At 44.3% G+C, this 12,533-nt stretch overlaps 1 protein-coding gene across 11 annotated transcripts in view; it reads right to left on the bottom strand.

The window, feature by feature from the left end:
- The window catches only part of magi1b (membrane associated guanylate kinase, WW and PDZ domain containing 1b), a 232,553-nt gene extending 220,895 nt beyond the window's left edge, over positions 1-11,658 (bottom strand). For all 11 annotated transcript variants that reach the window (XM_042339539.1, XM_042339541.1, XM_042339544.1 and 8 more), the window contains exon 1: positions 11,250-11,658. In XM_042339539.1, the coding sequence (XP_042195473.1) occupies positions 11,250-11,550 (301 nt within the window). In that variant the 5' untranslated portion in view covers positions 11,551-11,658. The remainder of the gene's footprint in view (positions 1-11,249) is intronic.
- Between the last annotated feature and the right edge of the window lie 875 nt (positions 11,659-12,533).

Genomic DNA, 12,533 nt, shown 5'->3' with positions numbered 1-12,533 from the left:
TAACAATATAGCCAACAAACAGAGACACCATTGGTGTGGATTTGGACCTCATTTCTTCCCCTTTCTCTTCCCACACTTATTTCTATTGATTGCTAGTGGCTATGGGCCAGGGTTGATCTTGTTACTAGATGGTCATCCAGGAGACTATGAAATTCCACCAGGTTGGTGTCCTGACCAGCTATCATCCGAGGAGGCGGCTTTTGACTGGCTGCAGTAGATCTGACATTTGCAGCATTAAAGTCGTCTTCGGTGGCTCTTTAAAATGTGTGGTTGAATGCAAAACTGCAGCCAAAGATTCTGCCAAATGCAGCCCGAAGAAGGGAGGGAAGACGTAACTTGGCTAACACCAGTGATTCTATATCACTAAATCAATATCACAGTCGAAACTGACAGGTTTTAGTGTTGGTTCTCCTGCACACTTTCCTGCAGCACGTCAGGCTAGCTATCGTAAAAGCTACTGCCTCCCAGCCCCCGAGGCATAAACAGGTGCCTGGCTGAGGAATGCACTGAGTCATACGAATGGAACAGGTGGAGCGGGAAGAGCTGGTGCAATCGTACAGCCAGGAGAACTTGCAACTGAAGCAAAGAGGAATGTGAGCAGGCCTCAGGTGCGCATACGCACTTACACAGCGATTTAGCAGGACAGTATCTGACCTTTAGCTGGGTGGAGTTACTCATGTAAATCTCTTGCAAAACCTTCATTAGCATTGTACTCTGCTTCCAGGCTACAATTACATTTCAACGAATGCCATAAACGATTGTCTCATCTTGTGGCCGCTGCCCTTCCTCCCATGCAATTTGTTCAACAAGGAAGATACTTGATGGGACTGAATTGTTTACGAAGAAATCTGAACGTGAATAACTCAGAAGCTTGAAGGGCAACCAAATTACCACAGACCCAAGATCCTTACATTTGATGTAGCGCCTTATCACGTTGTCACAATGTCTCGGGAGGCGGGGAATATTGTTGGCCAGGATACTGCAAAAAATATTTTCATGAGATATTTAACATCCGCCTAAACAGGCACTCTGAACCACGGCTTAATATCTCATCCGAAGAACCGGACCTTTGAGAATGCAGTGCACCCGCAGCAATGCATTTGAATGTCAGCCTCAATTATATGAGCTCAAATTGGATTCAACAATCCCGACTCAGAGGCAAGAGTGCGCCCAACTAGGCCGGGCTGAGATCTCTGCCTGGTTCCTTATGTGCCCTGTATCTGACAGAAATCAAGTAACACCAAAAACATGATGGTATGTCACGGCTTCACTTCACCTTGAACTCTCTGATTAATAATGTTGCAACAGATGTTCATTGAGCGAAGTGGTGAGTAACTGAGAACAAAGAAAACGTGATTATCTTGTGTGACTACATTCCATAGCTGACATACCTAAAATAAAACAGAAGCGTTTGTTGTCAGTAATTCTATTCAGTATTTTTGCCTTCCCGCTAAAGCAGTAAATGACACTTTCTTACCATCCCAGTTTTCATGTTTAAATGGGTTTCAATTTAAACTTTATTAACCATGCCCACTACTCAGAATTCTCTTAACCTAAAGTAACAGTTATTGAATAAAATCCTAAAGCCACAGAAAGGTCCTGCATTCCCCTCCTGTAATATTCAGCTCATGTTTCACAAGGCTGAGCGGATGGCAGGAGTGCATTCGCAGTCATTCTCCTTCACTGAGCAAATCCGAGATACCCTCAGAGTGTTATGGCACAATGGGCCAAGTGCAGTGGGACGGGGAATGCAGGAACATTTGGCAGATGGTTTTGTGATGAAGGTTTTGGTACAAATGCAGCCATTACATTTTCTTGAGGTCACACGCCACACAAGCACTCATGCACGCACACACACACACACTCAAGAAACACAAAATAAATAGTATGAAAAATGGATGATGTTTTGAGACCTAGAATATTCCCAGCTATTACAATCCAAGGATACACAAGCTCTGGAGCAAACGTGAAACTCCAGCAGTCACAAACACATTCAGTCATCGTCATCGCTCACAGCTGCACAATGCAGAAAGAAGCTATTTGGCCTATCGTGTCCGTACTGCCTCTCTGACAGCGCAGCTTATTCAGACCTGCACCCTTGCCCTTTCTCATCACCTTTCAATATTTTTCTTTTTGACATACAAGTTGTTGTTGTCCAATTTCCTTTCAAAGGCTACAGGTTCACAATTTGGCTCAATGAACAACAACTTATACAGCGCCCTTCACACGGGGTAGTGTTCCAGAACTGAGTCTGATAACGAGCCATGGGGAGAGGGAAGGGGGAATGTGAAATCATTCTTAAGTTAATCATAGGCAGAGAGCGCGGGAGCAATACAAGCATTTGTTGTCCATTTTTCACCCCTTCGGTTTTGAAGGTGTTGACTCAGGCTGAGGCACGGTTTGCTCGAATGAGCCATTCTCTGGTACACTGCCCGTGTCCCCATTCTTCAAGCAGATCTCAGGTAGTAATGAAAGCTACACCTGACCTCAACACATTTCCTGCTCCCCCTTTCCCCACCCATTCTAGAAATGCCCAGGATTTCTGATCGCTACTAGTGATGTCTGTCAGAACGTAATAATAAAAATAATCCTTGCATTTGATGTGCATCTTTCACATGAGAAGGACATGTCAACACGCTTCACAGGATTTACTCTGAGGTGTAATAACTAATTTGTAGGTGAACATGGCAGCCAATTTGCACACAGCAACATCTCGCCCGGCACAAAGTGTTTGTGTTTGGAGGTCAGAGATCAGGGTTAGGTTAAACTGTAAGATCATAAGATTGACTAGTGGACCAACACTCACCATCAAGGCTCCATCAAGGAAGACTGGTCACTTGGGCAAAGTCCTGCAGAACTGTACTCCAACGCAGATCACTGCTTTTAAGGTTGGAAGAGAGAATATGCTAAAACTGTCAATTAATGCTTGTCAAGTTCAGAGGGCTTTGAACAACAGCAAAACAATTTGTTTTGAGCCTGTACATGGCAGATTTCCGTTGTATTAGTTGCGACAACTTCAGCATTAATAATCTAGGCAATATAAGCTCGATGGTACAACCTTAAAGGGGGTGAAGGAACAGAGACACCTGGGGTTTCATAGAAGTAAATCTTTGAAGGTGGCAGGACAGGTAGATAAAGCTGCTAAAATAGCATACGGGATACTAGGCTCTATAAATAGGGACATAGAATACAAAAGTCAGGAAGTTATGATGAACCTTTATAAAACACTGGTTAGCCCCAGCTGGAGACTGTGTTCAGTTCTGGGCCCCACACTTTAGGAAGGACGTCAAGGCAGTGGAGAGGGTGCAAAGGAGATTTACCAGGATGGTACCAGGAATGAGGGACTTCAGTTATCAGGAGAAGCGAGAGAAGCTATTAGGATTATTCTCCTTGGAGCAGAGAAGGTTAAGAGGAGACTTAATAGAAATTTTCAAAATGATGAGGGGATTCGATAGGGTGAACAAGGAGAAACTATTTCCACTGGCGGGTGGGTCGGTAACCCGAGGACACCGATTTAAAATAGTTGTTAAAAGAAACAGGCGAGGTAAGGAGAAATTCTTTCACATAGTGAGTTGTTCGGATCTGGAATGCATTGCCTGAAAGGGTGATGGAAGCCAATTCAATAACAACTCTCAAGACAGAAGTACATAATTATTTGGGGAGGACAAGTTTGCAGGGCTATCGGGAGAGAACGGGGGAATGAGATTGATTTGGATAGCTCTTTTCAAAGAGCCGGCACAGACACAATGGGCCGAATGGCCTCCTTCTGGGCTGTAAAATTCTATGGTTCTATGGTAATGAAGGAAACGTTATTTTAACAAGCTTATGTCTGAAAAATTATATCAATACCTTTTGAGAAGAGAACTGAAACAATATTTCTTGTGCCAATAAAGATGTGTGTCCCTTGCAGCATTAATGTGATAGTCATAAACTTGCCATTACAAGGAGTGAAGGAAAAAATCCAATAACACGAGAAAGCACCAGTAATATCAAAAAGAACAGTAACTCTTTGTTCACAAATAAGTCTGCTTCCAGGCAAACTTCTGCAACTTCTCACGAAGACGCAGCTTTATATTGTGTCTTTTATAATAAAAATGTTGGTGATTTGGAGAAACTTTGCAGGGTTTCTGTCTTCTTTTGTTATTAGTTATTATTGTGATTCAGCCTGACTCACGTGGTTGCATTCTCGCCTCTCAAATCAGAAGGTTGTGGTTCAAGCCCCACGTCAGACCTGTGATCTCATAGTCTACGCTGCCACTCTACTATAGTAAATTACCGGAGATGCTGTCCTTCAGATGTAATGTTAAACCAAGCTCTCATCCGCCTATTGCGGTGGCTAGTAAAGATCCAATGGCAAAGAGAAAAGAGTTTCGCCCAGCGTCCTGGCCAACAAATCCCCCAAATAAAACTGCTCATTTACTGCATAACCAAGCAGCATGGGCCAATTCAAGAACTGTAGTGGTGGAGCTCTGGAAAAAGCCTCAAATTCTATATTTACTCAAATCGCCCAGCCGAATCTAAGGTGCAAGCAGATTTGAGACTGTTTGGAGGCTGGGGGGGGAAGAAACTTCACTGCAATTTTAAGCAGCATTATTCCAAGGCATAGCCTGATTTTGGAGGTGCTTTTTAATGAAAAAAATCACTTCTGTGATTCAAATAACTGCGTTATTCAATCAGTTCTTATCGGTGGACAACACAGCTGGTATACAGACATTTTCTGGTCGCTGAGCTTTCCACTTCAGTGGGAAAGTAGAAACAATAGGACCTAAAATTTGCATAAAATGCAAGTGCAACAACCTTCTTGTGTAAAGTCACCTCCTTCTCAATGTTCACAAACATAAAATAAGCTTTCTTTCTGCATTTCTCACTTAAAGAGAAGATGGCAAAAGAGTTCGAAGGGAGAACTTTTAAGTTAATGAATAGGACTCTGCTCTTGAACAAAAGTTCTATTTGAAGTGTGGTGCCCACTTTCAATATATATTTCAAAATTCAATATATTTGCGTGTTTGGAGGATTTTCGTAAAACTAAATAAACCTTCTATTTTTTCTCCAGTGAGTTTGACTGTTTTGTTGAGCGATCCATTTCATTAATCATTAATCTGTTTTTATGCATATAAAAAATCCATAATGCATTAAGCTTTTCATGATTCATTTAAAACTAAAAAGCTTCTTTTCAACACCTAAGTAGTTGTCTAATTTAGTACATTCCCCTGGGTAGAGGGTAAAAGGGGAAATGCAAGAGCAGTCACTTGTCTTTATCCTTATTTCTTGGATTATTTAATTTAAATCACTGAAAGAAATTACCATTAAACTGTTTTACATTCACTATTTTGTAACAAACGGTGTTGAAACTCGCTTTTTTTTGAAAACAAAAAATATTGCCAATTATTTTTCTAATTTTCTCCCCATCATCATTTGCCCTTTTATCGCCCCAGCTTCCTCTTGCTAGAGTGAGGTGACACAGCCACTTGTTACCCTCCAACATCCAGCAAAAGTGGCCACTGTCCATGTGTTTGTGACAGTGAGCACGTCAGGCCACTCGACTGTAGAAGGCACCACAGCCAAGTGCCCCTTCCCCACCCAGCTGTCACATGTGTCAGCACTACCAATAATAATAATCCTTGCAATTGATATAGCGCCTTATAATGTCTTCGAGACGTCTCAAAGCACTTCACAGAATATACTGTAAAGTGAATTGACTGTATATTTTGAGGGCGAAACAGAGGGACAATAATAATAATAATCCTTGCATTTGATATAGCATTTTTCACATCTTCTAGATGTCTCAAAATGCTTCACAGGATAGACTGTAAAGTGAATTGACTGTATATTTGTGGGCTAAACCAGCAGCCAATTGTGCACAGCAGTGTCCCACAAACAGTCATGGAATGAAGTGACCATTTATCATTTTTTTTTCTTGAGGGATTATTATCAGGCGTGTGGAGTAAGGAAACTTGCCCAAGGTTTCACCCTGCCGGGAATCAAACCCAGGTCTCTGACTTGCAAGGCGAGTGCTCTAACCACTGAGCTACAGACAAGGAGCAGGAACCTTGGCTGTTTTGCCCTTCCTCGCTCTGGAAAACAGGCGCCAATTTTGTCCTCACCAGTAGTCTCATCCTAGACCAGAAAAATCAGCATGGACTGGGATTCCAACCAGCGAGCTTCTGGTGCATAAACTACACCTCTAACTACTACACCATTGGGGCTGTCCTAAACCTACTTTTCATTCTTCCCTTTTAACTGATCAAAAGCACCACCATTTGGACACACCAATCTACCCAATTAATGCCATGGTGTTGGCTCCAGCAGCAGACCTTGGCCCATATTGCTGTCTCTCCTTTAGCATAAAAATGATAGCTGGAGTTCCCATTTTTCTGCACAGTGATGTTATTGATGAAGGATGAAGACATTTGAAGAGAATAGATGTCACGTCCACACATCTGGTTACTATCATGTAAGAACTCATAAATTTGAAGCACTCGCTCCTAGTTATACAACCATCGGTGAGATTAGAAACCGAGTCAGCCTCTGGTCTTCCTGAGTTTTACAGTTTAATGCACATGACATGCACTTTATTAGGTGACACAACAAGAAAGCTGATACCTTCTTCCTAGAGCTGGATATCAGTTTCTCTACTCCCACTCCAAGGATGAAGAGAGGCTGAAGGCCCGACCGCCGATGGTGGGGCAGGCTGCATGCGGGATCGGAGCAGGTCAGGGCCTGCTGAGCGGAGGGAGCAGAAAGGTTGATATGGGGTTAGCAGGTCTCAGAGGTAGGAAGGAGCAAGGCCATGGAGGGCCTTGAAGGCGAGGATGAGGATTTTGAACTCTATCCTCTGGAGGACGGGGAGCCAGTGGAGCTGGGTGAGTGTGGGGGTGATGAGAGTCACGGAGCCTGGTGCTGGAGAGAACATGAGTTGCAGAGTTTTGGATGATCTGCAGCTTGTGGAGGGAAGAGTTGGGAAAGCTGACAAGCAAGGAGTTAGCATAGTTGTGCCTAGAGGTAATAAATGCATGAATAATAATACTCCTTGCATTTGATAAAGCGCTTTTCACGTCTTCTAGGCATCTCAAAGCACTTCACAGAAAATACTGTAAAGTGAATTGACTGTATATTTTGTGGGCGAAACATGGCAGCCAATTGTGCACAGCAGTGTCACACAAACAGTCGTGGATTGAGTGACCAATATTATTATACATATATATTGTTTTTTGATGAGGGTTTTGGCGGCCTGAAGGGAGAGGCAGTGGCGGAGTTGGGTGATGTTGCAGAGGTGGGGGAAGGCAGAGCGGGTCATGGCATGGATGTTGGGTAGAAAGTACAGTTGAGGATCAAACAAGACGCCAATGTTTCGGACTGGCTCGGTGAGGTGGAGTGTGCATCGATGGATGGTAATGCTGCCAGTGTCCGAGGTGAGGAGGCGCTGACGGGAGCCAATCAGGAGGGACTCAGTCTTGTTGACATTCAACTGGAGAAAGTTAGTTCCCATCGAGGACTTGATGTCTGACAGGCATTCTTTCAGGACAGCAGTGGTCCTGGAGTTGAGGATGGAGGCAAAGAGATAGAGTTGGGTGTCATCCACATATATGTGGAAATTGACCCCATGTCTGCAGATGATATCACCAAGAAGGAGCATATAGATGTTGAAAAGTTATGGGATTATCTTCCTATTCCAGAAGTTTTCCTTCACTCTTAGCCACTGCAATATGGATGTTCTGGATCATGTATTCTGCCTCAGAGAAAAGAACAGGCTTTTCACAAGCGCACTTGATGCTCTTATCAAGCCATGAGGAATGCCAGGTTTAGTGGTTATAAACTACTAAAATAACACAAGTCACAGGAGATAGTAAAAAGGATTTTGTTTGCAGAGATTGCTCTTGACGGCTGATAGATGGACTGGTTCCATTGTCACTAATGGAACATTACATTACTCTGTTAAACAACTTCAGTGCAACTATTGGTCACAGAGTTCAAAAGCTAGAGTGACTTAAGGAAAAAAAATCACTAAAAAATAAATCAGCATTCGCCAAATGTTTGAAAGCCACATATGCCTGGATAGCACAGTGTGTCATTTGGCTGTGACAGGATGAACGAACAGATACATTCTCCCTGAAGGTGATGGAACCTCATACAACCTGATAGAGGACGTTTAGGATTAAGACAGCTGCTGCACACTCAGATTAAGGTAGATTGCCTGATGTTGGTCAGCAAATCAGTCAGCTTCTTTTTAAATAAAGGATGAGGTTTGCTATGGAGCACTAGTTGTTTTACAAAATGTGTTTCTCAGAAATGTCCTTTGAATCTATGGCAAAGGAGCCATGTTTATTCAGATGACATAATCTGAGAATATTCTACATCTGTAACATTACCTCTGTTTAAACAGCAACTATGCCCAGAGTAACCTATGATTCAACTATGCCCTAAAACAACATGCTTCAGTATGCTTCCATTTATCCATGCCAACATGATAAATTATATTCAGCCCCTTTATAACTGGATTCTGAAGTAAGAACAACCAAATTGCTTTCATCCATCACAGGGGAGGAAAGCAATTTGATGTAATTTGATTTTTTAAAATATTTTATATATAAATATCATACCAACCAATAAGCACACAGCTTGTGAGTGGTGGGGTAAGGGGGAATGTAACAGAGATAAGTACCCAAAGAACTTTAGATATTAATTTTTGGATACAACTGCGATTTTTTTTGTTTAGAGCACAACAGGAAGAAGATACTCAGTGATATTGTATGATTTTACTGAGATGAGCCCAGTATTGGAACATATACATACATACAAGATTATGATTTGCCTATAATGTCCAGGGAAGCAAATCACAGTGTCACTGGAGTTAACTCTTTGGCCTCAGTTGCCTGTTATCCATTGATAAGAAATAAGAATAGGCATTAAACACAGTACTATTAAACACGAAACTAGCACATTTCACACCAAAACCAGAAAAACACACAATCAAATTCACTGTTCCTGATACAAATTGATGACTCCCTGTTTAACAATAGGGAATATACCTTTTCCACATATAAAGGACGCAGGCTGAAGTAATAATAATACTAAAAGATTTTCCTTGCATTTGATATAGCACCTTTTACCTGGCGAAGTCACATCAAAGCACTTCACAGGACTTACTGTGAAGTGCAGTCTGTATTTTGCAGGTAAAAAGCTACATTTCTAAGAGTTCAAGACAGACACATAAAAAGATTCAGATAGTACCAGTGCTTTGCAGCACTTTACCTGAACACATTTCACCCAGCTGTTTATTTAAAATGCAAGTTTAAATGCCCTCCATTTTTCTTTAAAACAGAGTCTCTATATCTGTCTCTCCAGACCACCCAACTGCTTCAGTCAGAATGACAGGTTCCCACTCCCAAGCCATTCTCAAAGCTATTCTACAACTGAATTTAAACATACAGTACTCAAAATACTGCAGATGCTGGAAATCTGAAACCAAAACAGAAGTTGCTGGGAACACTCAGAACCTAACGAAGGGTCATGGACCTGAAAAATTGACTCACTTTCCTTTCTCCATAGATGCTGCCTGACCTGCTGAGTGTTCCCAGCGACTTCTGTTTTTGTTTTAAACATACAGTACATCAGTCAGAGATGTTATGCATTGGTGGTCCAATGTCCCGTGACAGCCTTACTTACCTCTGTGATTCGTTAAACTGCACACAGAAAAGGAATGTTCTTATCTTATGTTTACAATAAGGAGAGAAGTTCCTGTACAGTACAGCAGACACATTCCATCCAACTCATTACCCCAGACACATCCTGCACTTACAAACTAACTGGATTTGTTTGGTTCCACACATCCAGTTGCAGCATCCCTCCCTGCAAACAAGGGCTCAAGGTAAATAGGAGTTTCTATCACTGACAACATTCTGCTTAGAGTTTAACATAACTTCAATTTTCTTCCCTGGTTATAGAACAAATCACAGAATACAAATCAGACCTGAATCTGAACACGGTTAAGACGAGGTGAATTTTGGTGGCACTGCACTTTCCATCCCACTCCCCACCACCAAAACAAAATCCACTGAAAAAGACTGATCAGGAAAACTCTTCAATTGCAGAAATGCTGGTGATAAGGTGTAAATAGAAGGATCTGGCATTCTATTGCATAATAATAATAATAATTCTTGCATTTGATATAGCGCTTTTCACGTCGGGAGGACGTCCCAAAGCGCTTCACAGAACACACTGTAAAGTGAATTGACTGTATATTTGTGGGCGAACGCGGCAGCCAATTGCGCACAGCAATGTCCCACAAACATAAATGCAGGTATGGAAGTGATCGGTCAACATGTTTGCACAGGTGAGTTAGTAACTATTTGTTCTATTTGAAATGATGTTTCCAAGTAGTTGTTCCCTTTGCCTCCCCCCCCACTCCCCTCTTCCTCCTCCCACCCCCTCCTTTGGGTGGGATGGGGGGGTGGGGGTGCAGTTAGTCAACTTTGCAGTCCTTCAGACGCTTAAACCTGTGGAGGAAACACCTAACAGTATTCATTCACCAAGAGCTGCGATTCAAAGCACAACTTAATAAATCTGTACCACTTTACAGAGGCGTAAACATGTTCCCAACAGTCCAACCGACGTAAGGTCACCTCCTGGATACAAACAGCAAAGCTCATCCAAACTCACTCACACTCCATCCACAAACACTGTGTTGCTATTTTCGTCAGATAAACGGGGAGGGAGAGAGGGGGGGAGAGGGGGGAGAGGGGGGGGAGAGAGGGGGGGAGAGGGGGGGGAGAGGGGGGGGAGAGGGGGGGGAGAGAGGGGGGGGAGAGGGGGGGGGGAGAGAGGCGAGGGGAGAGGGGGGGAGAGAGGGGGGGAGAGGGGGGGGGGAAGAGGGGGGGGGGAGAGGGGGGAAGAGGGGGGGGGGAGAGGGGGGGAAGAGGGGGGGGGAGAGGGGGGGAGAGGGGAACTCTTTAAGCAGATATTTTGTATTCACGATGCATTGATGTACCTTTGGCTAATTCGGAGGGAGAGGTTTATGTCACAGATAATTGGTTAAGACGAGCGATCAATAATCCAAACATCTAACATAATAAAGACTTTAAGTGTGTGTGTGTGTGTGGAGGTTGTAAAACGAGACTCTCTGAGATGTGTGGAGCTAATCACAGACAGACAGACAGACAGACAGTCCAGAGGAGTGTTCAGTGGCAGCAAATAATCCCAGTGAAGCCCAGAGCGTCGCTGGGCTGTGGCTTGTGTGGGGGTCTGGTTACCTTGTCTGACAGTTCTCAGGCGGATGGCCCCCTCGCCGCTCCTGATGATTCCCTGCACATCGTACAGGGGCAGCCCGGACACCGGGACCCCGTCCACCTCCAGCACCAGCTCCCCGGCCCTCAGCTCCCCGACGTTGGGAGAGAAGACCCTCTCCCTCTTCACGTCGCCCAAGTAGGAGAACTCTCCCTTCTCGGCTCCCCCCGAGACCCCGAGGGCCAGGTCCCCCTGAGCCGCTCTGCTCACTGCGCTCTCGTGCACTTTAGTCGTCCAGTGGTTCTTCTTCTGGATGACTTTAGACATGGTGTCCTCCCGGCCCGGAGGTGGGGGCGGCGAGGAGAGAGTCCGGGGCCAAGTCTGGGTCTTAAAACAAGTGGAACCCCCCCTCACCCCTAACCCCCACCTCCCACCCCCTCTGTAACCCCCTCTCCAACCCCCACCCCCTCTCTAACCCCCACCTCCCACCCCCTCTCTAACCCCCTCTCTCTCCCCTCTCCAACCCCCACCTCCCCCCCCTCTTCTAACTCCCTCTCACCTCCCACCCCCTCTCTAACCCCCTCCTCCCACCCCCCTCTCTCCCCTCTCCAACCCTTCCCCCCCCAAAAAAAACAGGTGATCACAACCAGCAGATAAATGCTCACAGGTTACTTTCCCACCACTCCCTCCCTCCCCCCCACCCAGTTATTCCCCTCTCTCTCTCTCACTCTCTCTCTCCTCTCTTCCTTTTTTTTTACAATACTTAAACCCCAATCGGTTTTTTTTTTACGTTTGATCATTTCCTACCCACCCGGGACGGCTCCTCGGCTCCTGTCGGGCAACGACCTCCGCATTTTTTCCAGCCCCAAAGCTTCACATTTTCGTCCCCAAAACAAACGCCAACAAACAAACAAATGAACGGAACAAAAACCATTGGCTCCTGGAACCGGATTATTTGGGATATTTTTTTCAAAATCTCTCTCTCTCTCTCTCTCTCTCTATATATATATATATATAATTATATCTATATATTTATTACTGTCTATATTATTAATATTCAACAGGAAAAAAAAACAGTCCACTCTTCAGGGCGAGTCACAGAAAAGGGGGGAAGAGGAGGGGGTGAACCCAACTCTCCAAACTGTTGAGATTGTTGGTTGAAGTGTCCCAGTCTGTACTCTCTGCTCCTCACTCCCTCACTCCCTCCCTCACTCACTCACTCCCTCACTCACTCACTCACTCCCTCACTCACTCCCTCCTTCACTCACTCACTCCCTCACTCACTCACTCACTCCTTCACTCACTCACTC

This window comes from Callorhinchus milii, unplaced genomic scaffold, assembly GCF_018977255.1.
Source record: "Callorhinchus milii isolate IMCB2004 unplaced genomic scaffold, IMCB_Cmil_1.0 Scaffold12, whole genome shotgun sequence".
Taxonomy (NCBI): Eukaryota; Metazoa; Chordata; class Chondrichthyes; order Chimaeriformes; family Callorhinchidae; genus Callorhinchus; species Callorhinchus milii.
The sequence above is the reverse complement of the archived record's forward strand: the minus strand, read 5'-3'. Positions and strand labels throughout refer to the sequence as shown.